This window comes from Amborella trichopoda, chromosome 13 (genome assembly GCF_054954075.1).
Source record: "Amborella trichopoda isolate Santa Cruz 75 chromosome 13, AtrichopodaSantaCruz75HAP2 v2.0, whole genome shotgun sequence".
Taxonomy (NCBI): Eukaryota; Viridiplantae; Streptophyta; class Magnoliopsida; order Amborellales; family Amborellaceae; genus Amborella; species Amborella trichopoda.
In genome coordinates this window covers 8,664,153-8,681,434 of record NC_142348.1, presented here as the reverse complement: position 1 = coordinate 8,681,434, position 17,282 = coordinate 8,664,153, and the positions used below count along the sequence as shown (strand labels likewise).

Below are 17,282 nucleotides of genomic sequence, written 5' to 3'. Positions count from 1 at the left end.
CATTCTATGCTCAACTAACCACAAAGCCATTGATGTATCATAAACGTACAGAACGTTCTATGGATGTTGGTGATCAAGTCAACTAACCACAAAGCCATTGATGTAACATAGACGTACAGAACGTCCTATGGATGTTGGGCATTAAGGCCCGTCTCGATGTTCTGATAAGCTACTGCTCAAGGCTCACATATTGGCAATGGAATAATGGCACCTGTTTTAAAGGTGGGCACCATCTTCTTCTGTGTACAAATTTGGCTTGTCACTGTATTAGCCCACTTCATATCACTCTTCCTACGTGCATCATCATCACCAAAGTTTTTTTTCAACTATTTGGGGGGGTTGCCATTTTTTCTCTCTGCGTGCTGGGCGTAAATTTGTACAAATATATGCTAAATGCTGACTGGAGCGTTCAATGTATCAATCATTGGCGCATTTTGCATTTTTTATTTTTAGTTTTTTGGCTTAGGGCACCCCACTTGAGGTGTGATATATGTGCCATATGTAACATGTTGGAAGTAAAGAGCGATCCATGCAAGAAACTCTTGTAAATCTAGTGTAATAGTTTTTATTGATCCATGCAAGAAACTCTTGTAAATCTAGTGTAATAGTTTTTATTACTTGTTGAATGCACTGATGAATAAAACTGGTTGCTGTTGGGAACATGCGAGTGAATTGGGCTTTTTGTTTTTTGTGTTTTTAAATATTAAATGTAAATTTCATTAGATGAACTCCATAATTACAAAAGAGAGGAGGAAATAGAAGTATAGAAGTTGGTACTCCCTACTTCCACAAATGAACCACCACAACCTCCAAAAACAACACAAAACTCAAACTCAAAGGATCCTAATTTTTACCCATTATCTAAGATCCCAAGAACTCCAACACAAAGCACTCTCAAATAGATTCACCCTATGAACTCCCAACCTAAACCAAGCTACTCAAAGAAACAACCTATACGCATTTTCCTTCTGCAATCACCTCATGCGTTGGGAATGGAGTGGTGTACAGCCTTTGCTGAATCGGCACCCATATGAATAGCAAGCAAATCATGGCAGCATACAGGAGGTGCCAGCGCATACAACCAGCAACCAAAAAATCGGAACAAAAGATCGGTCCAAGGAGGAGCATGACAGAATGAGAATAAATAAGGGGAAAGATAAAGTGAAAGATCAAGATGGAGGAGCATGGGACCTAAGAAAAAAGAAATAAGGAATCCAACTCAGACAGCTCACCAAAGGAAAAAAGAAGGGCTCTTTGTTTTTCCATGCCAAGAAATTTTGTTTCATCAAAGGGAAGACTAACCTAAAGCATAGGCCCCACAGTAACACATCCCGAATCTCCTACTTGAATCTCTCTAATCCCTGAAAGTAACATATCTTGTTACAAGTTAAGTGAATCTTTGAAAATTTAGCACAACAAATTTCACAAACCTCTAATGCGATATTTGTTCTTAATGACACAGAGCAAGAGAACTGGGGTTTGAATGTAACACAGGACGAGAGAGAATATTAAAAGTCAAATTGGAGGACCTACTATGGAAGGAGGAGATGTTTTGGAATCAAATGTGAAGATCCAAATGGGTCAAAGAAGGAGATAATAAGACAAAGTACTTAATATGCAATAGCTAATTCCATAAGTAGAACTAATACTATCAGGGGAATATCTATTCTAGGTATTGTCGAAGATGATTATCCAGGCACAGAGGGAACTATTGTCGAGTTCTTTAGAGATGCTTTCAAGACTGAGCCCAGGCTAAAGTTTAATTTGGACCAGGTTAACATTTAAGACGATCTCAGTGGACAATGCTAGGGAATTAGAAAAGGAATTCTCTAAGGAAGAAACTAAGAAAGCTATGTTTAGCCCGTGGATAGATAAAGTGCCTGGGCCAGATACATTCCTACTGGTCTTCTTCTAAGAATTCTGGGATATACTCAGCGATGACCTATTCTCCTTCCAAGAATTCCACGACAGAAGAAATGTCAATAAAGCTCTAAATTCGACTTTCATTACTTTTATCCCCAGGAAACACACTATATGAACCCTTCACGATATTAAACCTATTAGCTTGCTCTCAGCCAAATAAGATACTTGCTAGAGTATTGGTTAATAGACTGAAGAAGGTGATGCATGAAGTAGTCACTAGCCATCAATCAACATTTATAAACGATAGACAAATTATAAATTGTATTCTAGTGGCCCAGGAGGTGATACACTCTGTTAATCAGTCACGACTGCAGGGAGTTAAGTGCTACCAGTTAATATCAGGGGCAAAAATTAACTACAATAAAATGATTCTCATGGGGTTCAATTGCTCAAGCACGAAAATTAGCGATTGGGCGCAATGGATGGGACGTGGCTATAAATCCTTACCTATCAAGTACGTGGGACGACCAATAGTGGAAGGTAGGCTAACTGATGCAGGATGGGATCAAGTAATACCAAGGTTCCATGCAAAATTGGACTGGTGGAAATGTCGTTATCTGTCGCTTGGAGGCAGAATAACCCTGATCAACGCTACTTTGGCCAATCTTTTGGTATATCATTTCTCCCTCTTTAGAGCACAGACACAATAATATTCCAATTGGAAGAAATGATATGAAATGCCTTGTGAAGTGGAGGGAAGAAGAGGAAAAAATTTAACATGGTCATATGGATAGAGGTGTAACTTCCAAAAAGCAACGGAGGATAGGGTATAAGAAGGCCTAAGATAGTCAATGAAACCATCTAATAAAATGGTGGTCGAAGCTAGCAATCGGGGAACTACATCTTTGGAAGACGGTGCTTTTTAAGAAATATGCACAGATATAACTGGAATGAACACTAGAATGAAAACAAGAGGTCTCTCAGTAGTGTAGAAAGAAATAGAGATAGTAAGACCCATGTTCTTAGCCTATTCCAGGATTCTTGTATATGATGGAGGAAAAATCAACTTTTGGTCAGCTAAGTGGATTGGTGATTGCCCCCTCAAGACCAGATTCCCAAAACTCTAAAACTTATCGAATAACGAAAGTTGCCTTCTAAGAAAAGTGGTACAGGGAGAGGTAATACAGGTAGTTTGGGACATCAAATTGAGGCAAAGGGGGGTTAATGCTTTAGTAGCACTACAAATTCTCAGAATTTACGACCATGCTATACAACTGGTTCCGTCATCTTAATGAGACAATTATTTGGGAACTCAATCCAAGTGATAATTTCATGGTTAGATCACTTTATGTTGTATTAAGTGCTAACAAGTCTTTTAATATATAGCCAGGGGTGACCACGGTATGGAACTTAAAAATTCCGCATCGAATAAAACCTTTTTTGTGGTTGTTGGGTAGAAACATAGCATTATCAATCGAACAATTGAGGAAAAGAGGGATGGTCATCATTAACATATGTATTATGTATAGGGATTCAACAGAAACAAATGACTATTTGTTTTTCACTTGCCTTTTTCCTCTAACATTTGAGGATGAATCCTAAAGCAAATTCAGTGTACCTGGGTGGTACCTCAAAGAGTGGAGCAGAAACTATGACAGACAAATTATATGCCTTGTTCTAAACTTAGATTGTGGTTGCTGCTACATTTTGGCAGATATGGAAGGAGAGGAAAAATAGAACTTTTGCAGGCAAACAACAAGATATTGGGGTCATCAAGAAGACTATACGCGCACTAATAATTCATTGGGTCAGGCAACTGAAGGACTAAAGGATGTTGCTAAAGAGCAATTTCAAACAATTCTACGGGACTTATTTGTATTTAGAAAAGCACAAGATCAGAGGCAGTAGTATGGCACCCTCCACAACCATTTTGGGTCAAGTTCAGTTTTGATGGCAGCATGAGGTAGGATGGGGAAATAGCAAGTTTTGGAGGGCTACCGTGAGATGAAAAAGGCCAAATCATATGGACAAATCAGGGACCATTGCCATCGTGCCAGATTAACTAGGATGAGCTCATGGCATTGAAATATGGAGTACTAAAACAGGAAGAACGATAACTAGAAGAATAATACCAGAAAGTGGTCGTTGAGGGTGATTCAGCTAATATGGTTAAATGGTGTAGGAAACCTGCGACCATTCCTTGGGCACTGAGTAGTATTATGGATCAGATTTGTTGTTCTTTAAGGGGGAGGAAGGTACTCTTTGCACATGTTAATAGGGAGAGGAATTCTGATGAAAATGCTTTAACAAAAGCTTCCACTATGATGTAATTTTTTGCTTTTCTTTGGGGTTACATCTGGGCTTCTCTTTGTAACTTTCATTCACCTAATGAAATTTAGTTAATGTTCATAATATAAAAAAAATGAATCATCCATTTTTTTAGTATTCACAAATTCATAGGATCTGCACCATTTTTAGAGATTTGAAAATGACTTTGGAGTTTTGTTTTCCAATACCAAATATGCATTTTCCAGGGAAGACTTTAATGTTTTATTCTAAAGCCGACCACCTCGTGGGTAATTGTTCATTGTACAAGCCTAAGCCCCGGTGGGTCTCGAATTACGTCATATATCAAGTTATTTATGAAAGGGTGCGGTTTCCATAAGGTTGCAACTTTAAAAAATCCATTTAAAGTGCACCTTCAAATTTTATCCTAACATATAATTTTGATGCAAAATATTTTTAAGATTATCTCGAAATCTATTTTTATATCTAATTAAAATATTTTAAACTGCAAAAATGATTAAAATCAAATAGATCTATGTACATATGAAAATCTTGAAAATTGACAGTCTAGATAATGTGTTGTAAGATACACTATTTTTGGGACTCAAAATCTTTTTTTTTTTCACAATCATTCATCTCAATATCGAGATGATCAATTAGAGGGTTTTTCAATATTAAAACAACCTTTTCACGTGGATTTTTGAGGTGCATCCCTAGTTCTACGTTTTAAGGTTGCAACCTTATATAAACTTTTCCCTTAATGAAATACAAAATTTTTACCGACGATAGAAGCTCATTCCAAACTTAAATACGAGTTTGTTAATCATGCAAGAAAGGGAGGCTGTTAAATCCTAAAGGGCTTAATATCACAGTTATTAGGATCGAACTAGTCATTGAACAAGTGAGAGATCTGATTCAATCAAAACCAGTTTGATTTAATCAATCATACCATATTTAAAGACAAAACTTAAAATACAAAATATGCTAAAAGAAAAGTTTCTAAATTTGTTAATTTCTATAGCCCAAACCCAACCGATGTCTCTCCTTTCTCACTCATTCTTTCTATTTGAAAGGCTCTCATTCTCTCTCTTCTCCCTCGTTCTCTCATAGACTCTCTTTAAAACCCTCCCCCTCTAATTCTCTCAAAAACTCATCAAATGTAGGTAGAGTTGGTGGCAATACTTGCTCTAGCTGATGATGCAATAAGCAATCTCTCTCTCATGATTTTGCAAAAAATAATTTTTTTTATTACCTTTTTTTGGGTGGTTGTCATCGTTTTTTGCATGTTAAAATGGTGTTGGGCAAGAACAAGAAATTTAATCATGTGCAATGGTGATTGATAGGTTTCATAATTGATATTGTGGACACACATGGAGTTGAGGACTTCGATGATTTAGAGTCAGAGAGGGACATTCGTTATAAGGTGAGGTTTGAATAAGGTGCCCACCTTAAACCATACAAGTAACGCGCGCCTCTAAATTTTATCATAAGATATAGCTTCGGTGTTGAAAATCTAACAATTATTTGGAAATCCATGTCCAACCTTAATTATAAATTTAAAATTTTAAAAAGGTGCATATAGAGCATATCTATAAATAATTAAAAATCTTGATAATAGACCATCTAGATAACTTGATTATAAGATGCATTATTTTTAGGATTTGAAATTCTTCCATACATCTCGAGGTTGAGATGATTAATTAGAAAGTTCTCCAACTTCACAACACTCTTCTCTTTAAAAAAAAGAGAGATAATTGAGGTGCGGGTGCAGTTGGCATACAGATGCATCCGTAGCTGTGGAGGTAAAATGCACCTTCAAATTTTATAAAAAAAAAACTAAAAATAAAATACTTCGAAACGTCGGATCTAAGATCAAACGGTGAGTGGCTCTTGATCAAAATGGGATGGCTAGATGGTAAAAAGATGATAGAACTTCTATGCTGTAGGGGAAGCATAGAAACCTTTCCCATAAGACTGGTTGTGATATAAGTTGTATATGTTTATTAATTGAATTGTTTCCCATAAATAAGTCTAATATTGACATTTACCCAAAGTTTTGAAACATATATTGCAGCTCAAAAATCTCATGCATTATATCTTATAATACCCAGATCAAATTCACTTCATCTTTTTAGCCCAAACAAAAGTTCAAAAAACGTTCTTATTTTTATTTTATTTTAAATCCTCTCTCTCCCCATATTTCTCTCCAAACCTATGCTGTTCTTTCAATATTGAAAAAAACATTTTAAAAATATATAATTTTATCATCTTATCACTTATTGATCTCACACCTAAATTCTCCCAAATATATTTATTTTTTGGTGTCATACCTAAATTCTCCCGAATGTTTTCATTTCCAATTATATACCTTTGCGTTTTACCACTCATCCATCTCTACATCTTTATATCTACTACACTAATTCTATAGACATGTTTCTTGACTGCCCAACATTCCGCCACATAAAACAAAATTGATCTCAAAGTTGTCTTATAAAACTTCTCATCCTTGACTTCATTGGTATGTAACTTCCCACCCTTAACTTCATTGGTATGTGACATTCATATAAAATTCCAATTACACATCTCTATTTCACCTACCCAACTACCCTCAACTTCATCGATATACCACGATTACATAAAACTTCAATCAGTCATCTTAATTTCGCCATCCAAATTTAAATATATATGCGTCTTTGTCAATTTCTTCATTTTCTTAAATTATTAACCCAAATTATCGAAAAAAAATGTGCTCTTTTTTATATTTCTTGAATCCCTACTATTATTACAAAAACCGTCTAGAAGAGTGTTATTGGAAAATTCTCCCATCTGTCCATTCCAACCTCAAGATATACATAATATATCACATTCTTAGCACCACTACCAAAAAATCCAAAACAGTCAGTGTTTTTCTAATCGTTAATCCAATAACGAATCTTATATTAACGAATTTGTCAAATGTCTGAAGAGCACTCGGAAATCAAGGGTTCAAGCGGGACGAAGCTTTAGTTGGCAATCAAGGGCAATCCACGTACCCATGAAAAAAAAAATCCATGCTGACGAAGTAATGGCATCCTTCAAATACAAGAAATACTACCTTGAATACCAAATCCAACACATACACACACAAGACTCTGAGAGAGAGAGAGAGAGACCGATAACCCGTTATTACAAAATGACGCTGTATTGCTATAAAAAAAGACACGTAATAAGAAGACACTCTGGAAACTCCCTGATGAGGAAGCCCCCATTAGACCACTCATAGAGAGCAAATAAAGACCCCCCATGATCAACCCTTCCACCCCACTCCCAATAAGAGAGGGAGGGGCAGCAAGTCCCACTGTAAAAAGAGCCACTCCAAAGATTGGTAAAATGGCTCTAAAAGAAGAACAGTCTTAGATTGACCATCTCCTGATAAAAGACCCGACCCAGACCCATATAAAAGATGACTCCAGCTGAAAACCCCAGGCTCTTTACACATTCCTTGTTCAGTAAACATTAAAAAGAAAAAAAAGCCTGGAAATTTATGACGCGACCATAACTGCCACTGATCCGAGCCCAAAACTCCCCATTCATGAACAAGTGGGAGTTTTGGGAGCTTTCTCTATTTCAACACAAAACCGATCAGCAACCAACGACTCGAAAAGAATCCCGGACCCACTCCAGTGACAGACAACACCCTGCTCTTCAGCGAAAGCCCAACCCCCCATCATCCTCTGACACTTAGTATGAAACCTTCAACTTAGCACTCCGACCCAACATGAGAACCTGCATCACAGTTTAAATAAGGCAAGACCTCAATAATCACAAAGCATAAGCAAGCTATGCACAGTGTCAATGCGCAAGCACACATGTGCAAAAAGAGAGAGACAGAGACAGACAGAGAGAGAAGCAGGACCTGTACCATGTTCAAGTAATCACTACTAGACAAAAGGAAATCGATAGATAGCATGATGATATTTACCTCAAGGCTTCAACTGAAGTTGAATCCACCAATCGGGGGCTGGTTGGAACCAAAAGTAAAAGCAGCAGGAGCAGTTTCACCAGGTGGCAATAAGGTATCCTCATCCTCCTCTAACCAATAGGTCTCAAGAATCTTAACAGCCTTCTCATATATTTCATTGTTATCGTGGCTCTGCAAATTCTCAATCTTATCCAGACCTTCAGCATCATCGATAAGCTGAGCATAGAGGTTCACTCCATCAGTGTTTCCAAGGTTCTTTTCGGCTTCCCCAACCTTCAAAATGTTCTCAAGCCCTTCCAAGCAGACTGTAACAATACGAGGATCTGGGCAAACCAGAAGATCACAGAGTGGCCTAATGCATCCTTGATTCACCAAGTACCTGGGATTCACAACACAATACATCATTTTCTCTGAATACAAAGAAGAGTGAACAAGCATAAGTCAAAAACACTAGCCCTTTGGGGTGTATGACCACATAATGATGGCTGGTAATGAGAAGAGCTGACTGACAATTGAGTTAATAAACCAAATAATGGTCCCTCCATCATATTGGAGGCTGATGATCACAAGGAACTATTGCTTCATAAGTTTATATTATTCATTGGATCACCATGCAACATGAAAAATCAGATAATACTATGCAAATTGAAAAGAATTTGCTTCAACCAAAAAATCAAAGGTAGATTTATAAAGTCATACTTAATTTGTTCATGGGTGCCACCAGATGTGGCATTCGAAATGGCCCACGCAGCCTCTTTCTTGATATCAAATTCAGCCGTTTGAAGCAATTGAACAAGAGGTGGAATAATGTTCGCATCGATTACAGCCTGTTCATTAGGAAAGAAAATGCAAATGTAATTTCATCAAAAAATGCAAATGCAATTTTTTTTTGAGGAAAATACCAGCTCTTAAAATATGGAAAAAATAACAGTCCCTACAATTTATAGAAAATTAGCCCTCCCCCTTATCATCAACATGAAAAATCACATGAACACATTCTCATTCCCAACCAATTCTCTCAAAAAAATCACCATCTTCAACAGAACTGCTGCTAAGCACTGACAAAATACAACTTCCAGCAAAGACTTCATATGCATACAGCATTACCTGTATCTGCTCTTTGTTGCCTGCAGTGATGTTTGAGATGGTCCAACATGCCTCCTTCTTAATGCTCTTCTTGTGATTATGTGTCAAGAGTGTAAGGAGGCAGGGAAGCGCCTGATTGTTGATAATATACTGCAAATAAATCAAACAGATTGTAATAATAGAGCTCAATTGTCCAAAACACAGTTCAGGAATGCTAAACTTTCATACTTTATGAACTATAAGTTTTCGTTCATATTTAAGTACACAATGTTCCTCAGCATTCTTATTTGTCTAATCGAACGTTGGCAGTACCTGAGTTTGCACATCATCCCCAGTAACTATATTTCCAACTGTGCGAAGTGCAGGGATAAGGACGGAAGGAGAAGGATGCCTGACCAAAGAACCAAGTACAATGAGTACCTTAAGAAAATTATAAAAATAATGGCAAAGAAATAGTAAAGGACAATTAATTGCAAAATTTATTGTCCAAACCTATATAGGACTGAACTTATCCAAGCTATGTTTTGACAGTTGAAAACTTATTTCAAAATCTCCCAGGCTCATAATTGTCACTCTTATGTTACAAATTAATCAACTAAACACTTTTTCCTAATTCAGATTTCTGAAAGTGTCATCTCATAACTAAAAACATTAATTGTTTTCAAAAGAATCACAATTTTTCAAAATAGGACCTAATCTTTCATTGAAAGACAACTGTGAAATAATCTTTCGTTGAAAGACAATTGTTTTAATTTATCAAATAATATGGAATCTTTTTTAAGAACAAAAAGTTGTGACCTATTATGCCATGGATATGGACCTACATCATCAAAATCAACCCAAGCCCAGTTTCCTTGAAATAACCTAATGTGCCAGATGATTTCTCCAGTATCTAGCAATGGCCTACTTTACATTAAATTTTCATTCTGGACATACAATTATTCACATCAACTAATATTCTCTGATGCAGTTCTTGTTATCCAATTTGTCTTGAATCTTTCTCATGTTTTATTTGAGTTTCCATTCAACAAACAAACAACTATTCTCTGATATGGACTTAAGTTTGAGGGGAACATAACTCAACAAAGCAGAGCTAGATTGCTAAGAAAATTAGTTTGTCGGATAAGTAAATAGGGGGACAACAGAAAAACTTTTACCCTAAATAAAAAACAGCAATCAAGAAAAGTAATCTACTGGACTTACATCAAGAGTTCAACAAGTCTCCGACAGACACCAGCTTCAATCACAGCCTGAATTTTGTCATTTGTACCATCGGAAAGGTAGGAAAGCGCCCAGCATGCATCTGTCAAAACTTCCTCATCGGTTGAATGAATCAGCCGCTCCAGGGCTGGAAGTGCTGGCCTAGTCTGTTTCACCACTCAAATTAGAAGGATTTAAATTTTTTCTTTGACAAGCAAAAGTTAGAAAGATAATTTTAAGAAGAACAAACAAGGAACAGACAGATTTTAAAAGAAACAACTGAGTATGTTCCAGACCTGCTCAAATGGTGGCTGAGGTTTACCCCTGCAGAAGTTTGAAAGGGTCCATGTAGCATTCCTTAACATTGAAAGCTTAGCATGCTCATTCAACTGGGCCAATAGTGGCATAAGAGCTCCTTGGCTGAGCACAAGATCTCTACATTTTGGAGAGTCTCCAGCAACATTGCCCAATGCCCAAACAGCCTACAATAGCGACACAAGGAACAAATCAACACAAGGAATAAATCAACAAACAAAACTAAAAGGAATCCTAATAAAGACTAATGATATGTGATGTTTAAAACCCATTACCAAAAATTTTTACTTACGATTTCACTCTAGACGCACCAGAGAGGTCATATTGGTGAATGACATATGGCAATAAGAATAAACAAATAAAGTTTACTTACTGACAATAACATAGCATACCTGTTCTCGAACATCATCACTGGGAGAGGAAAGAAGCTGTACAAATATGGGAACTGCACCTTGGTCAATCACAACCTTGGTATTGTCTGATGTTCCAGATGCAATATTTGTGAGGGCCCAGGCTGCCTCAAACTGCAATCACCATATAAGTAATAAAATAGGTTTTGACAATTACAATATCTGAGGGGCTGCCTTGTGCCCTATTAATTGGCACCTAATAACAACCACTGAAATAAAATTTTCCTTCTTTCCCTTGAAAGCATAAAATAGGAAGAATATAAGTGCCAAAACAGTAACCATGCTAATACCTGAAGCTGAGGGAAGTCCTGCCTCGTAAGAAATTGAACAAAACGAGGCACAACACCAGCTTCGATAACTTCCTCAATAGGAGGGCTGCGCTCTGAATCACAAAACAAAATAACATCTCATAGCAGATTTTCACTAATAAGAATTTCAATGTTTAAAGTTGCATATATAGCACATGGAATCTCATACAGCAGAGGAAAAAAACTGAACAGTACCTATAGAAAGTAGCTTCCGGAACTGTGTGGTTGCTTCAAGCTGCATGGCACTATCCTCGGAATATATCTTTGCCACCATATTAGGAAGACTTTCAAGCTGCGAAAGGCCAAAGTAATTAGAAACACAGATTATACAACAAATCTAAGATTCACATAAACACGAAACAGCTCTCTTTGCCTATCAATGCGGATAAATACTTTTTTAGGACGAAGAGAAGAAAAAAAGAGAAATAGGTCAAGAAAAATAAACTATCCAATTTCAGAGTTATAATCAATGTTTTAAAACCAGGACTCCCTGGTGCTCATCAGAGTGAGTCAACTCAGGACTCATCGTATCTCACCTGAGTTGGCTCAGTTGAACCAAAAAAAAATGAAAATTCAGAAAGAATAAAATAACATAGAAAATAAAAAAAATAAAAAATAAAGATAAGAAGAAAACCGATATAGAAAATAAAAAAATGATGTTAATTTGATTTTATTGGTAGACACTTTTCCTATTTCAGAATTCAAAATCTCCCAAATCCAAGATTTTGAGTGACTTTCTGATGGAAACTGACTCAATAGACAATTCAAAATTAGGTTTAGGGGAAATTTTTCAGGTTGGATTGAGATAAGAATTGTGAAATCAACTTCAGCCAAAGCCTAGTTCCAAAGAATCTCACAAATCCAAGATTTTCTACACGTTTTGCTGAATCTGATTTTTTTCAGATAGTGAAAAGAGGAGAGGCCAAGGGTGAAGTTTGAGGGAAAAAACTCAAGCTCAAAAGAAGGTAAAAATGGAGGAAATAGGGGTTGAATTCCTGCCCCTTCCTTTTCGAGTGATCTTTTATTGGACTCGGTCAGTTTCTATGGACATGCCAAGTTAGTCAGAAACGCCCCAAGTTGTGACAATACTCACCCAAGTTGCAAGAGAGCTCAGGCGAGTAGTGATTCAGTAAACCTGGCACATTTGGGGTGTTCCTGGCTAGACAGGCTATCAAGCCTGAGTAAATCTGGACTAGCTGACTTTTCAAACACTGGTTATAATCATATCAACCCTATTAGGAGCCTAATAGATAAGACCACACAACGACAAAAAAGGGACAACAGAGAGAAAAAAAGATCTTTTTTTGGGGGAAGGGTTGGGGGAGGGGGAGGGATTCAGTTTCTTTGATAAGGAAAGACGAGAGAGAGAGAGAGAGAGACCAGCTTCATATATTTGCTTGACAAGGGCAATGAACATAAGAGAGAGAATCAAGTGCATTTTTCTTTTGACTTATGAAATAACAAGGTGATATAGATACAGAGTCAAGCTTGTTGGTTGATAAAGATGGTTAGAGAAAGACAGAAATAAACTCAAAAAAATATATATGACAACCAACAGGAAATTTGGAAGCACCAAACGTGATAAAAAATAAACTCAAAAAATCAAAAAATCCACAAGGAATAACTAATTGGCAGCAAAAACAATGATCATAAAGAAAAACCAATAAAAATATTATGCACCCCAAACATCGAGAATAAAAAAGAAAGCAAGACAGGAAATGATATTTTTAGAGTCTTACCTTCTTGTCCATAGCAGAGGGCTGTACAGTGGGAGCAAACTGAGCCTGCATCCCTTCTCTCCTCTTCTTTTGGAGGCTCTCCTCCCTCTTACTCTTCCTGATCTCCACCATGTTGTCCTCACGCTTCCTTCTTGCCTCATCTGCATCGACTGCAACCTTATAGTTCTTCTTCCGAACTTCAGCACGTGAATTCGGCCTTAGAGACATCTTTGCCAACCCTAGACACCCAAACAAATAATAACTTAAAAGAATAGTCAGAAGTCTTGCCTTAGCGACATCTAACTAAAACCTGAGAATCTCACAATAATTATGAGTGTAACTCATAGATAAAGAAAAAAGCTTTGGGCTTGTGGCAGAATACAAACAAAAAACAACTATCCTGAAATCCCAAACATGTAAATAACATGTGACATTGCAAACATAATTTTCCATGAAATACCATCATGTCAGAAAAATAAACTCACACCCAACTCCAAATTTATAAATCATAGAAAGTCATGAGCAAATTCCATAAAACAAATAAAAAATGGTAAGTGTTAAAGCCAACGATGATATGCAAATACTAGATAGTCAACATAAAAAAAAAAACACCCCAAACCTGCAAGCCCCTATAACTCGAACAAAGCAAAATCATTAAACCCTTAAACCAAACTGACGAACCCTAATAAGGTGACCTAATCAACAAATCAAACCCTAAAAACTAACCTTATAAAAGCCTTGGAGCTCCATCATGAAAAGGCATCGACAAAAATGAAAATCAGTACCCCATTAATAACAACCCAAAAGATATAAATATAAATCAACTCCCATGTCCACAGTTTTTACGAGCCTAACAACGGAACCAAACCAGTAAAGGCAGTCATTTAGACCCTAGAACCCACCCGTGCGGAAACACAACAGACAAAAAAAATGAACTTTTTTTTTAACCGTTACTAAAAAGGCTATTACCACAAAGGCATCCACAAATTAAACCCTCAAAGAGAACCCTAAAAACAAAGCACAATACATGAAAAAAGGGAAATTTAAATCTCACATCTCCCAGACCACCCTACTACCCTAGTGAAACAACCAAATCAGCACATAAGAACCCTAACCTAGAAGACCAATAGAGCAAGCAAAAGCCAATCCAACCACCAAGTGAACCCTAATCCAATGACAAATCACCAGAGAGAACCTTAGAAGAAACCTCACAAACCCTGTAACCCAAAATCTACTCGAAACCCTAAGCATCCATAAGAATCCGAAATCAATTCAAACATCGTATAGATCCCTGTGATCTGATCCTAAATAACATTAATGAAAAATAAGAAGGCAGATAAAACACTGCAATAACACGAGAATCCACAACTTGGAGGCAAACCCTAACCTATGATCGATAAAAAGGAAACCTCTTTTACTTACAAATCTTAAAATCTCTCCCACATCCAGACCCTAACCAAAAACTACATAAAGAAATAAAAAAACGAGGCTCAAAGCAAAAGCAATAAATCAAAACTTTCAAAGTAACTCAATAAAAAATTGAGTACATAAACCAATAAAATCTCTTGTGTTTTGATGGATCGAAAGAAAAAAACCAGAAATGCATTACAATTAAAACTAGTTACATTTAAAAGGGGGAAAAACACATGGGAACCCTAACTTTCGAATAAGAGGAAGCAAAAAAAAACCTAAATCCGCATCAATTGAGAGAAACATTTCAATGAAACAACCGCAAACATAAAGAAAAGAACGTACCTTGAAGGAGGAGTCTAGAGAGAGAGAGAGAGAGAGAGAGAGAAAGACAGGGAGTCTACAGAGAGAAGGAGAAAGAGTGGGTTATGAAAGAGAGAGTGGAAGCAGAAGGCGGCTCTCAGATGAAAAAACGAGGTTGTGGGTTGGACAAAAGGGGATGGTCAGATCGAAATCGGGCCGTCGATCTTCGTCATCGATCTCAGATCACAACCGTCGGTTGCTTCTTTTAAAGTTTCGAATCGACGGTCGCTATTTGCTGAAAACAGAATGGGTGTTCTGACAGTGTGAACGAACCGGCCCTTCTTTTCCTTGAATAAATATGAGGGGGCCCGTCCTGTCCTCTTCTCCGTATCTTCTATTTTTATTTCCTTGTTAATTTCCTTGGGCCTTTTTCGGAAAATTGACATAAAACACCTCGCCCCCCATAATAATCTTTGTAAACACTTTACCCCCAATTGAACTTTTCTTAACAAATTTTTTTCCAAAAACGATATTTCCTAACAAATAACCCCCAACTCAAAAAACAAAAAAAATAGACTAAAATACCCCTCCCTTACCCACACGTAAGTCCGGCACTGAAGTAACTGGAATTGGCCCAGTTCGGAGTTTCGAAGGGACAATCCGGCACTTCAAGCGGTTGGTCCAGCAGTTTTAGGAGGCAGTCTCGCACGAGGTCATTGCAACTCGTTGGTCTGGCGTTTGGAAGGGACAATCCGACACTGAAGTCACTGTAAATGGTAAAGTCCAGAATTTGGAAGGAGCAGTCCAGCACTGAAGTCACTCGAATTGGCCCAATCCGACGTTACAAAGGGGCAGTTCGGCGAATATGTCAATGGAGGGTGCGATCCGGTGTTTGTAAGACGCGGTCCGGCGACTATCTTTGCTGTCCGATGTTTGGATGTTGCGGTCTGGGGATTTATGCTACTGGAGGGGCAATCCGACATTTTACAAGTGCGGTCCGGCAATTGAACCTGGATTAATGAGCGATCCGGCATTTGTGAGCTACAGTCCGGCATTTATGTCACTGGGAGGGCAGTTCAACTTTTGGCAACAGCGATTTGGCGTTTTCTTTTATTGGATCTAAAAATGATTTGTTATGTATGGGAAGGGTCCCTTCATCTAAAAAATGAACTTTTTGTCTTGGGGGTTATTTGCTAGGATATGTAGTTTTGAGGAAAACATTTTTAGGAAAAGTTAGGTTGGGGGTAAAGTGCTTAGGAAGTTCATTTGGGGGGTTTTATGCAATTTTCCCTTTGGAATAACTCTTTTTCTTTTCTTTTTTCTTTTTTTTTTTTTTTAATGTGAACATCTCCTTTTTAATTACTGTCAAAATCTATATACAAATATTTGTTTTAAACCTTACGAAAGAGAATGAGCCTAATACTATTGGGGACAGTTTGGATGTACTAGTTATCACTAATAATTTTAATAAAATTAATTTGAATAAAAAAATAAACGTTGTCTGGCAGCATCAATCGTAAGTTATGTTTTTAGCTAAAAATAACTCAAAACAACTGGAAATTTCTAAATAAATAAAAATACAACAATGTGATAAGATAGTTAATATTGAAAAGATTCAATTATCTATTCATTGAGAGAGAGTGGTGTTTAAATACAAATTGTAACAATATAGGTGAACGGCTAATCCCTTAATTGTAGGGATTTTCCTAACAATACACAACTAATTATCCACATGGTTTACAGTAGTTGTAGATATATATGATTACGAGGCTGAGTCTTCATTAGCTGATGTGCAAGGCCATATTGTAATTCTCCCCCTCAAGCTGAAGTATGAGTGTGAATAATACTCAGCTTGCTTAATAGAAAATGAAATTGAGCGTTGTCTAGTGCCTTAGTCAAAATATCAGCAAGTTGAAATTTGGTGGATATATGAGAAGTATTGATTAGCCCATTTTAGATCTTTTATCTGATGAGATGGCAATTGATCTCAATGTGTTTCATTCTCTCGTGAAAAACTAGATTCGCAACGATGTGAAGAGCTGCGTGATTGTCATAGTGGAGATGCATTGGCTGAGGATGATGGATGCCCAAATCTGAAAATAATGTTTTCAAACATGTTAACTCACAGGCAGTGGTTGCCATGGAGTGGTATTCAGCCTTTGCTGATGAACATGAGACAATAGATTGTTTCTTCGTTCGCCATGACACTGGATTGCTCCCAAAATAAGTAATCTAACTTGTCATGGAGCGTCGCGTAATTGGGCAGCTAGCCCAATCAGAATCACAATAGGCCGATATTTGTAATGAGTTGTTTGAGGACAAAATGAGTCATTGGTTAGGTGTGCTTTTAAGGTAGCGTAGAATTCTTTGTGCAACTGCAAGGTGAGGCTCTCGGGGATGGTGCATATATTGACTAAGAATG

At 37.2% G+C, this 17,282-nt stretch overlaps 1 protein-coding gene across 1 annotated transcript; it reads right to left on the bottom strand.

The window, feature by feature from the left end:
- Window positions 1-7,228: 7,228 nt before the first annotated feature.
- Window positions 7,229-15,023, bottom strand: LOC18432507 (importin subunit alpha-1). Its single transcript, XM_006842613.4, has 12 exons — window positions 14,903-15,023; window positions 13,169-13,386; window positions 11,625-11,721; window positions 11,412-11,503; window positions 11,104-11,235; window positions 10,693-10,878; window positions 10,400-10,563; window positions 9,509-9,587; window positions 9,218-9,346; window positions 8,810-8,937; window positions 8,111-8,489; window positions 7,229-7,914 (listed from the first exon to the last, which is right to left on the bottom strand). Exons 2-11 carry the CDS (start codon window positions 13,373-13,375, stop codon window positions 8,120-8,122), a joined length of 1,584 nt encoding a protein of 527 aa, XP_006842676.1. The 5' UTR covers window positions 13,376-13,386; window positions 14,903-15,023; the 3' UTR covers window positions 7,229-7,914; window positions 8,111-8,119.
- Between the last annotated feature and the right edge of the window lie 2,259 nt (window positions 15,024-17,282).